The sequence below is a fragment of the Nothoprocta perdicaria genome, unplaced genomic scaffold (assembly GCF_003342845.1).
Source record: "Nothoprocta perdicaria isolate Ctin4 unplaced genomic scaffold, notPer1 scaffold_370, whole genome shotgun sequence".
Classification (NCBI taxonomy): domain Eukaryota; kingdom Metazoa; phylum Chordata; class Aves; order Tinamiformes; family Tinamidae; genus Nothoprocta; species Nothoprocta perdicaria.
In genome coordinates, this window is record NW_020455611.1 from 454,934 (window position 1) to 469,705 (window position 14,772).

At 42.0% G+C, this 14,772-nt stretch overlaps 1 protein-coding gene across 1 annotated transcript in view; it reads left to right on the forward strand.

Annotated features, from left to right (window-relative positions):
- The window catches only part of ALG13 (ALG13, UDP-N-acetylglucosaminyltransferase subunit), a 28,147-nt gene extending 13,996 nt beyond the window's left edge, over nt 1-14,151 (forward strand). Inside the window, exons 15-27 of the mRNA XM_026044535.1 lie at nt 168-295; nt 941-1,178; nt 1,342-1,455; nt 1,651-1,807; nt 3,744-3,879; nt 4,932-4,967; nt 5,095-5,150; nt 5,843-5,914; nt 6,257-6,428; nt 6,766-6,891; nt 11,326-11,366; nt 12,150-12,333; nt 13,442-14,151. Of these exons, the coding sequence (XP_025900320.1) occupies nt 168-295; nt 941-1,178; nt 1,342-1,455; nt 1,651-1,807; nt 3,744-3,879; nt 4,932-4,967; nt 5,095-5,150; nt 5,843-5,914; nt 6,257-6,428; nt 6,766-6,891; nt 11,326-11,366; nt 12,150-12,333; nt 13,442-13,716 (1,735 nt within the window). The 3' untranslated portion in view covers nt 13,717-14,151. The remainder of the gene's footprint in view (nt 1-167; nt 296-940; nt 1,179-1,341; nt 1,456-1,650; nt 1,808-3,743; nt 3,880-4,931; nt 4,968-5,094; nt 5,151-5,842; nt 5,915-6,256; nt 6,429-6,765; nt 6,892-11,325; nt 11,367-12,149; nt 12,334-13,441) is intronic.
- The last annotated feature ends 621 nt before the right edge of the window (nt 14,152-14,772 follow it).

Consider the following 14,772-nt stretch of genomic DNA (forward strand, 5'->3'; position numbering starts at 1 on the left):
TTGGATATTGGAGAAACTGGATAAAGCTGTAGGGAGCTTGTGGAAATAACAGACAAGCTTGTACTTTCCCCTGCTTCCTTACTCCCTCTTTCCCATCCATCTTGCTGTTGTGTGGTTAGGCATGGTGTATTCTTCTGGCACTGCTAATGTCAGTATTTTTCACATAGGCATATGGTTCCACTGGCAAACCTAAAACCAGTGACACAAGTGGCACCTGTCCTTGCTTGGAATGTGGTTCCTAGCCGTAAAGGAGGAAGCTATCAGAAGTTAACAGGTGGATACTTTTCAGGAATAGGTTTGTATTGGATTTCAACACTTTTTTTTTTTTTTTCCCTTCCCTCCTTGCTCTTCTGAGGGGAAGACCACCAGTTTCAATAGGAGCAGTCTGGTATTTTGAAGTGACTTGACTCAAACTGATGTAAAGCTTGCCATTGCAGGGGATTCGTGTAACAGGATTCTTCACAGAGAAGGATAAATTTACCCTTGCAAAAATAACAAGCCCATTGAACATATGTAGGGTTAGTATTGCTCAAAATTACCAAGGAAAAAAACAGCTTTTGAGAACAATATAAAAGTCTGTGTCCATGTATCTGCTTGTGAATTGGTTTTAGTAGGGATACATGGAAGGGCAAAGACTTCTACAGTCAAGTAGATACAGCCTCCATTTGTTTGATTTGGAAATAAGTCTCGTAATAAGTTTTTCATGAAGAGACTTTTATACCATGAGAATTATTCTCAAACTGACACGCTATAATCCCTTCATATTTTCTGAAGGCCCAATTGAGCTTTCAGAATAATGGTACGAAGTTGACATACCTCATTTTCGGAGTGGAGGTGTTACCAAGTCCAAATAATCTTTTCAAAAGCTAGAATATAACTCTGGAGTAAGTTATTTGACATCTGTATAGCCCATGTTTTTTGTCATCAATTGAAACTGCAGAAATGGATATGAAAACACGGAAGAGATTGCTTAAGAAAGTCCGTGGAAAGGAAGTTTTTATGACTGTGGCTTATAGTAGAGGTCAGCCAGTTCTYCCACCCCGGCTGCAGCATGGTATTCCTTCAGGGCGCTCTTCTCCAATCCACTGTGTGCAGAGTGGTGGAAACGTGGCACCTTATGAGCCCTATCATCCTCAGAATCCTCCTCAGAGACATGGCCGTGGATTTGGAATGCCGAGGTAGGAAGCCTTCAAAAGCTCTTGGAGATCATCACATGTTCTCTATTTGTTCTTGCYATAGGCTATAGCTAGGACAGAGTTTGTTCTGTTTAATAGCTTTTACAAGTGAGTTCCACCTGAGAGGCACTTCCTGGTAATTGCACCTTTTGCCCTTTAAACTTAGGGGATCTGCCCGATTTATAAACAGGCACAACATGGTTGGCCCTCAAATAGCATTCTACCCCAGTCCAGGAAAGAGATGCTATCAGAGMTATGACAATTTCTCCTACAGGTCCCGGTAAGTGACTGCAAACCTCTTTACAAAGCATTGCCATAAAGTTGGAGGTGGTGATGGGAGGGTTGAGTTGGCTCTTAATGGCGTGATAATGGGGACGCTGTGCTTCTCCAAAGATGAGAGAGTTAAAATCTAACAGCAAAACCAAAGTGAAGCTCTGGTTATTGCAGTTCTTAACCACTTTTCTCCTTTTTAAAGTTCATACAGCCGTAGTCGCCGTCAGATGCCGTGCATGAATAAGGAATGTCAGTATGGGTTTGTACCAGAAAATGGAGAGGACCCTCAAGGATCAGAAGAAACAATAACTTTCTATGAAATTGAAGAAGGAGATGAAACTGCTTTTCCTGCTTTACCAGTAAGTAAGGAACAGGAGATTTTATTTAGAAAATTCTAAAAATAAAAAGCAAAGGTTATACAAATGCACCTCATCTAAGTACAGCATCTCTGCTTCCTGAGATGAGCTTTAGCATTCAACATACTTGGGAGAAGTGAGGGCTGAAATGAGGCTAGAGGCTGCAAAACCTACTTAAAATCTCTTTTTTTCCCTCCCAAGTGTTCTGCACGCAGTTGTTTTATTTTCTATTTAGTCTATTTTGATACAGGTAGGATCACTTTAATTCTTTCTATTGCAGTTTGATAACAAGAGGCTTAGGATAAAATAACATCCTCTTCTGCATGTCTGCTATCTAGGTCTAAACATTGTGGGAGTAAGCTCTTCACTTGTTTGCCACACTGTAATTTATGATTTGTGTAACTAGATTTGTGTACCCTAGATTCAGAAGCTGTATAGTGATAGTCTGTATTGCTCTTATGAATTCACAGGAGGGATAACTTGGACTAGCATGCTGTTCCTAGAAGGGTATCTTCTGCTATAGCAATTGGGGGGGGGGAAACAGACTTCTTTTTAAAGTAATCTTGAAGGCTGTTCTGTAGATGAAGTGGCACTGCATTCTTAAAATTTTTAATCAGTCTTCTATTTATCTAAATTTAGTGCAAATTGCTGCAAAAATTGTTAGGTGTTTTGCCATCCGAATAGGAAAGCAGCTCTTCTAAAAACTGGTAAATTTGAGACTTCCTTATTGCATGAAGGCAGTGGAAAACACAATTGCAGACTTAGAGAATCTGCTCAGGGTTATTTCATCAGCTGTTCGCTGCTGCCTCCTACTATGCTAGATCTGTGATCTTTGCCCTGTGATTCCAACCAAGAATGTCAAGTAATAAAGACAGATTATCCTGTATATATAAATATTCCTTTTACAGGCATGACTTCAATATAGCTTAGTAGCTTTCCATCCCCTTTGCTAGACTAAACTGTTGCAGCTGCTACTGAATAATTGCTCATGTTTGTTCAACCACTTTGTCAATGCCAAAGTCTTTTTCTCTATCTCTTCCTTGTCTTGTTTATTAAAGGAATTTAACATTTCCTGGGGAAAGTGGCATCTCATAGAAAACTGCCATCCTACTAGAGGCCTGGTGGGAGACTCTTCTGACTTACAACCTCTACTTCAACCTTGGGAATTCAGAAGCTTCTCTAAGCACTTKATCAGTTTCATAGTCATCGTGTCTTCTGAGGAGAATTGAGGGTCACCTTAGCCATTACAAAGGAGTGAATTAACATCCTGTACTCGTGCATCTCAGTCCTGTGCTCCTGCTTCTTCAGACAACTCTAGRTTTCTGAATTGTGGTGCATCTAAGGACTGACTTCCTCACAGAGGACACATGAGGAATTACAGGGGTAATTCCCTGTTGGGTGCTTCTTGTGAGAAGTCAGGCTTGCATGCATGGGTCCAGTTAGAGCAAGCAGTGAGGTCTGTGCTGATTGCCAATGGGGCTAAAAACCTCTTCCTCTAAGAACTGGAGAGTTTGAACCATTCTGTTGGTGGAAGTGCTCCAGGATGAAGAATGTGCAAGTATATATTGGAGGTAGATAAAGAGTCTTGGCCTGCTCTCTGTGGTCTGTCCCCACTTAGTTTTAACCYGAAACAAAGTTGACTCCACGTTGGAGTGCAGCAGCTTGAATGGGTTGCATGGGACAGTGATAGCTTTTCAAAGATGAATTGCTCTGTGTGCTGGGTGGAACAAAAGCTGAAGGGAAGATGCATGTCCACAAGTATTTTGYGATATGGGGGATGCAAAGGAACAGCACACAAATTGCAGTTATAGTAAGTGGTTGCAGCAAACTTGTTCTGCCTGCCTGTTTGGAGATGATGGGGAGGCTCTGCTGTGTCCCTGTGGTGTGGGGAAGGGCATGTACAGTTCTAAAATGCACACTATTGCTTTCTGCTTTCCAGAGCCAGAGTGGCCCTGCTCCCATTGTTCATAGTCCAGCAGGGTTCTGGGTAGCAGGGAGAGGCCCCAACTCTGTTCCAGCAAATAAGCAGGCCCTGAATTCCTCGGAGGAGGAATTGGAAGAAACAGCTGAAAACGGTGAGTGCTGAAAGGATCAGTGAGAGGAGAGGAAAGACAGATTCAAAGATCTGCAGTATGCCTCTGATCACTGAAGAGTGTTGTGTGCATCTCCTAAAGTGTGCTTTGAACATGTGTGTGTGAGTCTTTGCTGTCTTTTCTACACAGATGATTAGTGTCTCTCAACAGTGATATTTCTTAGCTTTCAGTTGYATGCATTTTAAAGTATGTTAGGTCAGACTATGCTGTGATTGTTTCAAGTTCTAGAAACTTTTTTCTTTGTGTATGGTTGTATTTTGTTTTGCCTTTTTTTCCCCCTGSTCTCCAGAAGCATTTGAGAGAGGGCATTTAGTTTCATATATCAACTTTGAAAACAAGGAGTTTGGGAGAGGGCCAGTAGCTCTTTCCTCCTTTTTTTAGTCTTAAATCAGTACCTGTAATTTACAGTAGAGAAGAATGAGAAATGTAAACTTCCAGATTTCATCATCTTGGTTCAGCTGTAACACTTCCTGTGAGCAACTTGGAGCAATGTATTATGTTATGTTTTACTACCTGTTTGAGAGACTGTCTCCTTATCCCCCTCCAGAAAGTTTCTGTAGCCTCTTCTATCTTCTATAGCCTCATGATTTATATGAAATCATGAGTTCCTATTTTGGTGGTTGGGGGGAGGGTGGAAGATAATACTTCTTTTCAAAGCTGACATAAAATGAAAGCTAATGTCTAACACCTTACAGCTCTGATTAAAGTCCATAAACTCAGACCTACAGTGACTTTGATAGGAATTTCAATTTTAAGTTTGTTTTGGTATCTGTAGGTGGAGATAGTGCCTCAGGATTTCAACTCAAATAATGTTAACAGGGGGAATTGACTGTTGGTTTGAACCTTTTAAGAAAACTTTAACAGGTTTTTGCTTGGCATTTTGTGGTGGGGGTTTGTGCTTCCCCTGATGGTAGTTCAGTTTCATAGTTTCATGTTAGCTGATGCACAGAGGTGCTAATTGTCATCGCTTCTGCTTTAACACCATCCTTTCCCMCCCTCTGAAAAATTAAAGCTTCCTGTTCTTTCCCTTCTAGGGAAGTTTCATGAAGAATATATCTATGCACCTTCAGGTGAGTAAAACTTGGTCTCTTCTAATACAACGTGTGATGATTGCATTGCAGTCATCAAATCTTAAAAAGTTTCTGAAAGATTAGATTTAATGTCACTTTCTCAATTAATTTTGCCCATGCCCTCCAGATCCAGACTGCGAAACTGCAACAGTATTTAGTTCAGCAGAACCTACAGCAAACTTGGTAAGATTTAGTCATGGTCTGTTTGGATTAGGAATCCCTGRACTACTTGACATTCTTTATTTAAAAATTGTTCTTGGAAGCAGGCTTACTGCAGCAGATCAGAGACCATTTTTGGAAGAAAGGAATGCTGGTTTCATTTAATTTATCTCTTCTCTTTTCCTATTACACAGCTTCTTTTTTTTTTTCCACTCTTGTCTCTGAGTTTGCAAGTGCAGTCTGAACTGTACCAGGCATGTGCCCCCTTTGTGGAGGACAAGGCAGGAAATCATTAATGGATTTGAGACCTGTTTACTCTTCTCCTGCTCCAAATAGCCCTTGCTTTTATTATGTTATGCTGGATGTTTTGTTCCAGTTAGTCTTAACTGCCCTACAGTGGAACTGCATTGGTCTTGTCTTTGAGAGAACCAGCTTTGGGATTTTCTTTTATTACCTAAGACTAGATCTGGACTGTGACYTCTCCTTTCAGTCACCTGCTGGGTACATTGGGTATAAAAGCTTATGCATGTCAGAATGAAACTGACTTTACCTTTCTAGCTAAAAATTCTGTTTGTACATATGTGTGTGTACATATATGTATGCATGATGTATATAGTTTTTATATACACACCCATAGCTGTACACACCAAAAGCTTAAAAACTTCCTAATCCTTTAAATTCTCTGCCCTCTAAATGGATTACACTTTGCTTTGCAGTCCCTTCAGGAAGAAGGGACGATGTCTGTCTCACCTCAGGATGGAGTTGCTTCCTACAGCTATCCCCAGAAGGTAATAACTTGTGCTTCAGTAGGGCAGCCTTGGGGAGGGGGGCTTGCTGCACTCGGTCTCTCCATGTGCTGCCCTCTTGTAGTCTTGTAGCAAAGAATGCAGCCCCCTGTAATTATAAGTAAAACAAAACGGTGGGAAGAGGGATTGCAGGTGCTTGCAACTCTGTTTTTGGACTGGAATTTCTCAAGCCAATTTTAGGGAACCTAAGTAGCTGGAAGCACTTTGAATGTGCTAACTAATGTGAACTGAGACTTCATGAACTATGTTAATTCCAAAACTTGCRTAGTCTTTGTCAAAGGTAGTGTTTGGAGTTAATGTGCTGGTCCTGTGGCTGTTTTGCAGGTGATGGTGAATTCTGCAGTGATCTCAAACTCCACCTGTGTTAATGCTGCTCCAGCTACAGTTTTYTCCTCAAATTCTGCCACTTCCACTCAAGCCAGTGTCACAACAGCAGYTCCTCCGCAGACAGCAGTGCAACCAATCCTAGTATCACCCCCTTCTATAGGGAGGCCAGGTAGGGTGTGGATATTGAGGCAAGGGATCAAGTACATAGGTTTTTAGTTACTGTACTCCCCTTGCTTTTTTTCCTTGTTCTACCAGTCCCAAACAAATATTGAAGCGGTTCTAGAGAACACAATTGAACTGTAATATGGAACTTGTGTAGTTAAGAGCACAGTTAAGACTTSTGAGATTGGAACATCTTATGAAATGGGAGTGATTAGTAAAGAAAGCTATTAAAATTATAAACTCTCAGGTGACCGGGAAGAAGTACATGCTTAACTGTAACTTTGCATGCTGCTCATTTAAAATATCATTGCAAGTTTTACTTGACCTTTGTTTCTTTTTCATAGTAGCAGTTYCTTCGGTGCCGTTCCCGGTTTATTCTGCTCCACTTCCTCCAGTCAGCGAGGTGGGAGACGCTGGTGCTGCTCCTCCGCCCTACTCCTGTGATCCCAGTGGCAGTGATCTACCACGAGGTAATGAGGGGGGGTGAAAAGATCAGCATAGCACCTACCAGCAAAGCAGCTCTGAGTCACCTTTCAGCTTTACCTGGCTGTTGAACCTGGGTTTCTTTTCTAAAATAGTAGAAATTCTTGATTAATCAACTTGCTCTTACAGGTTAAGAATACAATCTTGCATRATAAGCAGGTATCAAACAGCTGAGTTCAGTAAACAGTGCAGCATGCATCATATTTGCCTTCTGAGCTATTAATTTCACGGCTCTCAAGACTCGATCAAGGCCAGCAATTCAGGAGAGCTTTGCTTAACTCAAGAATTGAGCTGTCTGCTRTCAGCAGTACTGGCAAAGGGCCCCTGTCACAGGGACAACAGTATTGCTTATTATTATGCTGTATAGCTTGTTTTTTTTCTTTTTTTTTGCTAGCTAAGAGAGTAGCTGAGACTGGAGTGTCACCTTCAGATTGCTGCACTAATCTCAAAAGGCARATAAAACTGATGTAGGATGCAGCCTTGCCCTAACTGCTAAAGGACTGCTTGGCAGTAGTTTTGGACAGCTGTTGTGAAATTGTTGAGAAATGTTGTCTGTTCCCCATGTGTGTCTTCTGACAGTGCATTGACTCAAACTKCAGCAAGGGTTAAAAACTGAGGCTGTAAAAGCAAAACTGTTTACTCAGCYGGCTTATCCTCTGCCAGCAATGTTCAGCTTGACCTTACATGCAGTGCCCAGGCCTGGGCAGGAATGGGCTGCAGTTCGGTTGCAGCTGTACCTCTGCTGCCCCTATAGCACATGAAAGTCTCAGCTATTTCTGCCTTTCTTGGCTGACTGGGAGGGCCCTCTGAGTGGGGCTATTTCTGGCAATAGTGAGACCAAGCTAGGCATAAGCTATAGTCTGCCCTCGAGCAGAAATGCAAATTTGGCTGGTTGTCTTGCTTTCTGCCCTCATAGTGGGTACAGATCTGCATGTGGCTGGAGATGTGTGTGCTCTTCGCATGCCTKCTGCCCACGATGGGTTGAATATGGTGAATGTCTGTGCATCATAGCCACTTCAGTAATAGCCACTTCAGTAATCTTCTGTAGGTACASCAGATGGTATTTTAAAAGCTTATTATGTTGAATTCAAGTTTCTGTATTTCCTGCTCTCTCTATTGCTGGTGTAGAGAAGAGTTTTGTTTAGGGGTGARTGAGGAAAGGAACTAGTACTCTGTATGTACATATGCACACGTGTGCACACTTCTTTTATAGATATATATATACACACACATGATCTGTGAAAACTAGGGTTTCCTTTTTGCCTTGTTTCAAAGGATGAGCTCTCCCTAATTGCCTGGATGAACTTCCTTCCTCCCCACTTGATGGGGCATTTTAGGCTAACTTCTGTGTTCAGAATATCAAGGACAGGTTTCATTTACTTCTGCATTACTTGTAACACAAAWTACTTCTGTAACACAACTTTTTTACACTTGATTCAACGTATTGTTATCTAAAGTAGCTCTGTTGTCCCTGACTGCAACTTTCTTTGAAGTGCTAATGCTAGATGGACTGTTTCAAACACCAGAGACAYTCCTGGTAGCTGCAGTTCAGGGAGGTGCGTCTGGCTGTGGGGCAGCCCTGGGCCAAAAAGATAACCCTTATCAGCTGTGTTTCCTATGCAACATGCCTCTGCTGCCAGAAGCTGATGTGGAGGAGAGCAAGATGTGTAGTGTTACGGCACAGCTGCTACAAGCTCTGCTAGCTCAAGTATTGCTAATGCAGTACTGCTGCTGCAGTAACTGTTCTTACAGGTGCTCTCCATTTTACTGATCTTGAATATCCTATTTTTCATGCTCTTACTGCAAAAGAATCATTTTCAATGGAACTAAGCATACATCAGAGTTAATTGTCTTCAACTTTAGCTGAATATCCTTAACTGAGGCTTTCGGCACTTGGGAGAATTGGGTGTTAAGTGTGCTGACAAGAATCTGGAGTGGATGTGGATTAATAGCCTCTTCAGTCCCTGCCTGCAGCTCTTCTGCTGACTCTCTCCACCTAATATCTGCCATGTCCTTCAGGCACAAACTTTTTTAGAATTTCAAGGATGATGGCTGATAAGGAATCACATACAGTGTTTGTGCTGTCACTGCTGCAGTGCAACCTCCATGGCCATTAAATTAAGAAACCCAGGTTCATTACTGTAGCGGATAAGCTGCTCAGCTGTTCTTGACCTGTAGTTCTACCTGCCTCTGGGTTAAGAGGGGCTGATGTTTGACCTGATGGAGTCTGACTTGTGAAGAAACTAAGGTGGTAGATGAGGGAGGAAAACAAGCCAGGTGCCTTAGTGTTTATTTGTGCATCTGTCTGTCTTAATTTTAAGACCATCTTGGATCTCTTTCAATAGCGTCTGGGCTTGTAAAACATGTTTGATGCAGGAAGCTTAGGTATCTGACCATGCTCCCTTGTATTTGAGGAAGCTGTCAATAAGACTGCTTGATACTGCTGTGTTCTGGAGACAGCTTTCCCTGCAGGAGCATGGGAACTGATGAGAGCCACTCCAGCACAGTAAAAACCCTACAATGCATGGGGATGTGGTTCTCAACAAGGTTTTACTGGTAGCTGACACGTGCTCTATATTTTGGTGTCAGGGTGGCTAACTCAGTTTAGCTGTTGCTTCATTAAGTTGCTTGATGTTTCATTGAGGATCATCTTGATTTCTAGACATCTAAAAACAAACAAAAACTGGTCGCCTGCTGTACTTGCTTCTGCTCCAGTATTCCACAGACTTCAGTATTTCCAGTATGGGTTTGTCACTTCAGTCTCTCAGTTCATCCTTTGTACTGTTAGCTCTGCTAGGAAGCAGCTGTTTCATTCAGCTCATATGCTTGTTTTGCATAGATTTGCATTAATAATTGAAGAACAAATCGGATTTTAAAGAACTCTTTGCGAACATAGTTGTTAAAGGCATAAAAGCTCACATTTTTGAGTTTTAAGGCTATTTTTAATATTTCACTGACGGGGTCTGTGTTGCAGCTGAAGCACCTCTGCTTTTGTGAGGAAGCCAAGAGCTGCCGGGAGCGAGGAGCCTGTGTAATCCCTGACAGGGCTCAGCAGGGTGTTGCCCCTGATCAAATACGCTGGGCAGTGAAAGAGCTGAGAATTGACAACAGAGGGAATGAATCCTCGTTAATTGCAGAGCTGGGTTTGTCTTCTCCGTACCACGTGTGTCYGCACGGGATGGGAGCTGAAGGGCAGCCCAGGAGGGCGAGCGCAGCGGGCGGCGGGAGCTGGGGCGCTGGGTGAGGGCAGGGAGCCGGGTGCCTCGCTTGTCACCTTGGGGTGTCTCCCATTGTGCTGCTCAGCTTTCCAGCTCCTCACAGTGCTAATCAAATGACTAATCTGCCTTTGTGTGTGCAAGTGTACTGCTGTGGAATGGGCGACTTGCTYTCCTGCCTAAGCATTTTGAAACAAATTTTTTTTTCTCCCACGTTGAGAAATTAACCATTTTTTCTCATTGTACGTGCCAGCTCTGCATTATAGGAGGAAGAATGTGCTTTTCCTCTTGCTCATCACCTTTCCCCTCCTTGCCTGCCTTCTCCCCATGGCAAACTTRACAGTTTTTGAACTGCTTAATTCTTCTGGATATTTGAAATCCATTTCCAAGTTCAAAACTATTATTCTTGCTGAGTGTTTTAAAAGTCCTTCCAYGCTTTTGGGATTACTTGTCAGAGTAGCATATATTTGCCTGGGGGCAAATTATTCAATTTGTGGATGACAGAAGTCGAAGGCTAGCTGCAAGAAGGCAGGAAGCTGGGTACCCTTTGATCCTCGTGAGGAAGGTGAAGGAAGGAACATCTCCCTTTAGATCAAATCAATATGGGAAGAATCAAAAAAGCCTCGTCCTTCAGGTTCTAGGATGGTACATATGTTGTCCCAATTGATGTTTCTCTGTAAGGTTATTGCTCAAAAGTGTGGAAGCTGGAGACGGTAGGAAGCAGTGGGAACCTGGAATCTCGGTGGAGTTAGACCCTCTTCTCGCATGCTAACCCTGCATGGTTATTTTCAGGTTCTTATTGGGTGTTAATTTTTTTCCTCTGAAAGCCCAGCTTTAATAGGAAGTCAGGGTTGCTAATCGAAGTGCAGGTATTCTGTGGGGCCTGGTAACACTGTCTCTTATCAGTCAACTGATCAAGATGAATAAACCAGAATCAAAGTTAACATAATCACTGCAGTCTGATTCAGTGTTGATTAGCTGTTATGTTACTCTAACAAGTAATCTATGTCATACTGGATTAATCTACCTAAAAATATGCATAGCTCTTAAATCTAGTGATATTCAAGATACACTTTTAATCTTAAAACTTTTCAAAAAAAAAAGTAGAAATAACCTAAAATGAAATGCTCTTAATGTGTGTGAATTTCTGTTCCTCCTTATTCTTTGCTCTTCTGCTCTTCCTAATGTCATGTCCTTTGATTTCAGATACAAAGGTTTTGCAGTACTATTTTAATCTGGGATTGCAAGTAAGTGCTTTTAAAATGACTATACTAAATTGCCTGTAAAAACTGCTGCTTGTCTTGACAGATGTACTGATGCATTTGAGGCTTAGCAGTGTGCTAAATGTGCATCCTGTGCACTTGACTATTAATACATACAGGTTTTCTTGGAGTTCAAGTAGAGCTCAAGAAGTGAGACTTTAACCTGAATCACAAAACACATTAGTACATCTAGTTGTTTCACTCTGATTTTTTTTCAGAGGGTAGTGGATAAATGCAGTCTCTCTTATGAAGATAACACCTTAAACTCCTCCCTTTAAGAAAACTGTGGATGTGCACATTGAATACCACTAATATGAGTGGTTCGAGTGCTCTAGGACTTGCTCAGCTGCATTCAGACTGGTTACCACCACTTAGTGCTCTGGAAGTCTTTACTGTGCTTAAGAGTTGTCCTTGGCACAACAGGCAGCGTTGGGGCTGCTATGCAGGGAGACAAAAATGCTCCTGCAGCTGGAGAAATAATCCTCTGACTCTCTCAGAGTCAGTAAGATGGAAATGTTGATTCTCTGTAAAGATGTGTAACAAGGAACTGCAACTTAGATCTGGAAGCAAAATAGGTGACTGGGCTTGCAATAGCTTTTCTGGCAGCCTGTTTTGGGGGGAAGGGAGGGGAAGGAGGATGTACCATCATCTTAAAAATAAGAAAATATGCTTCCTACTTTTATATCTGAAAATGAAGGTATCTGGAGGAGGAATAGAGACTGTATATGTGTGGCCATAGCCTTGATATTTTTCTCCCTCTTTCTGAAGTATTATCATCAGAGCTATTGGCATTCCATGGTGTACGTACAGCCAGTGCCACCGCCGTCAGCTGTGGAAGCTTATCCAGCGTATCCCGAGCCTGCTCCGGCCCTGGAGCAGCCAGTACCTCAGCTCTACACCGATACTGGGAGGCCTGAAGTCCATCAAGTTCCCCTGGAAGCCCCTGCAAATGGTTAGTATTTAAGACCACATACATGAGTTAAGAGAAGCTAGAGAAGGGATTTCTAGACTGACTGCTCAATGGCAGCCTGTTATCCAGTGGGAAGCATTTGTCTTGGAGGGTGCACAGTGCTAGCCTTTAATGGGTCATTGCAGTTCCTCTGCAGTCTCTGGTAATACTCAAGGTTATGTCAGCACTGCTGTTAGTCACTAATGTCGAGGGCTTTGTAAAGCCATAAAGAAAAATAGTCTGTTCCAGCTTGGTACACTACTTTGGAAAAACTTTCTGAAATTGTTGGATATGTGTCTGTCTATTGATACTAATTTATTGTCTTATAATGAAGATATCAAAATAGAGTGCATGTACTTACAGTGAGGGAGACAGGCTTTGGCAAGCTCTGCACTGGTGCTGTCCCTCCATAGGATGTGGGGGATTTTTTTGTGTATGTTTAAGAGAAATGGTATACCCCTTGTTTCCAGGCTTTGCATGCTCAGTCATTACTTTAAGTAGCCATTATTGCTGGCAATGTTTGTTTTGCATAAAAGAGCAAATTTAGCACAGCCTAGCAGTTTTGTATCAAGCTTGTATATTTGGTAGTAAATAAAAGGATTGCATTAAATGAGGAAAAATTTCAAAAGGCCAGATACCTGGCTCATTAAAAGTGTGAAACATGGCATATGGTCAGTATTGGAAAAGAGTGTGTGAGAATGAAATGATTGTTTAGAGGAAGACAGGCTTAATGGTGTTCAGATAATATTTTAGCCAGCTGAAGTGTCTGTTTTGCTTCAGTTTTGTATGTAGTCAGAGGTTAAATAGAGGCAAGAATACCATGTTTTACCTAGTTCATGTTTTACCTGGTGGTTCTTAAAGTTGCCTCTCTTAACGTAGGCTGCTGTTACGAAATTCATGAGTAAAGTTCTCTGAAGATGAGTAAGTTGCCTTCTAGTTTCAGGACCTGAGATGATCCTCCCTCCTGTGTTAGGAGGGATATATATGGAATGAATTTTCTCATTTACCTCGTTTAATGCCGTTCATGGCAATGATGATCTATATAAAAACACTTGCAAAGCTTAAAATATGGCGATTCTGTCTAGGGTGTATTTTGTTTTGCTTTTTTAAGGTCACTTTCCAAATGCGGAGCCTCCACCCCCATCCCACGGAACAGTGTATTATCCGGTGGTGTCGGATCCCTTCAACCAGCCGCCTCTCCCTGGGTTTGACTCTTGTATCTCTTTAGTACCCACCTACCACTACATTAGTTCCTGGCACCCAGTAAATCCATCCTATGGGAATTCTCCCCGAGTTCCTAATGCTGTAAGTTCTGGACCACTGCACCAAGTCAGCTATATTGCCTCACCTAACCCCGCACCGCACTATGTGCCTCAAGGAATGTGAACCCCAGAGATGTGTGAGCTCACTCTTTGCACTTGGTTTCTCTTGTTTCTTTTTTTGTCAACTATATGTTTATATTGTTTCATAACTGCTATCCCACCCCAGTGGGCTGGGTGCTGGTTGAGTAAACTGTATTCAAATTTCATGTTTCTCTTCTGGTTTATGCTAATGATACTCAGCTTGGAAAGGTGGTGTTCTGGTGGATTCCATGGGAGAGCATGGTAAAAGGCTTCACAGGAACTGTAGTGCTGGGAAACACAATGCTTGTATTTGATTATATAAAATAAATATGTATGAAAACATGCACTTGTCACTAAAGGAAACTTGCATCGTGCCTCTCCATGTGAGGGGTTGCACTGGAACACTTGGTCACGTGGTTCTTTCTTGTTTAAGTAGTAAAATAGGCTGCTGGTGCAACTAAGACTTTAAAACTAGGTGCAGGGTCATTGAGGACAAAAATTATTTAAAATAGATTGACATTCTCAGCTTTCCCAAAACRAAACTCTATTTGCCACAAGTGATCACATACTTGACTAGTGTTCTTGAATAGCGTTCAGCTTCTGCGTTTTCTCTAATTCCATTCTGCATTGGCTTCATGTCTCTTGAAGGTTGAAGAAGATTTTTGATCTGTTCTGCTGTACACTACTGTATATTTGTAAGATGAGGCTTGCGAAAGGTGTTGCACAGATGGTGGTAGTCTTGGTGTCAAAACTGCACTGATCACACAAAATAAAAGCATCTAACACACTGAAATGAGTGGTCATTTATCCCAGACAAGGTAAGCCTCTTAAAATGAGTTGTCCAGGAGGCTGCACTGAAGAAATGAACCGTGTCGTACGGGATAAGGCAGCTCATGTTCTGTCTTGCATTTTGGGGGGAAAGTTGGACAAGGAAAATGAGAGCAGCTCTTGGTGTAGGAAAAAAAAGTGCTCTAGAAATCTGGTTTTGTTAAAACTGCAGTGCTTGTGAGCTGCAGAAAACATGAGCTTGAGAAAACATGAGTAGTCTCTCTGTGACATCTTGATTCTCTGAACTGACTGTCCTTGATAGGGCAAAATC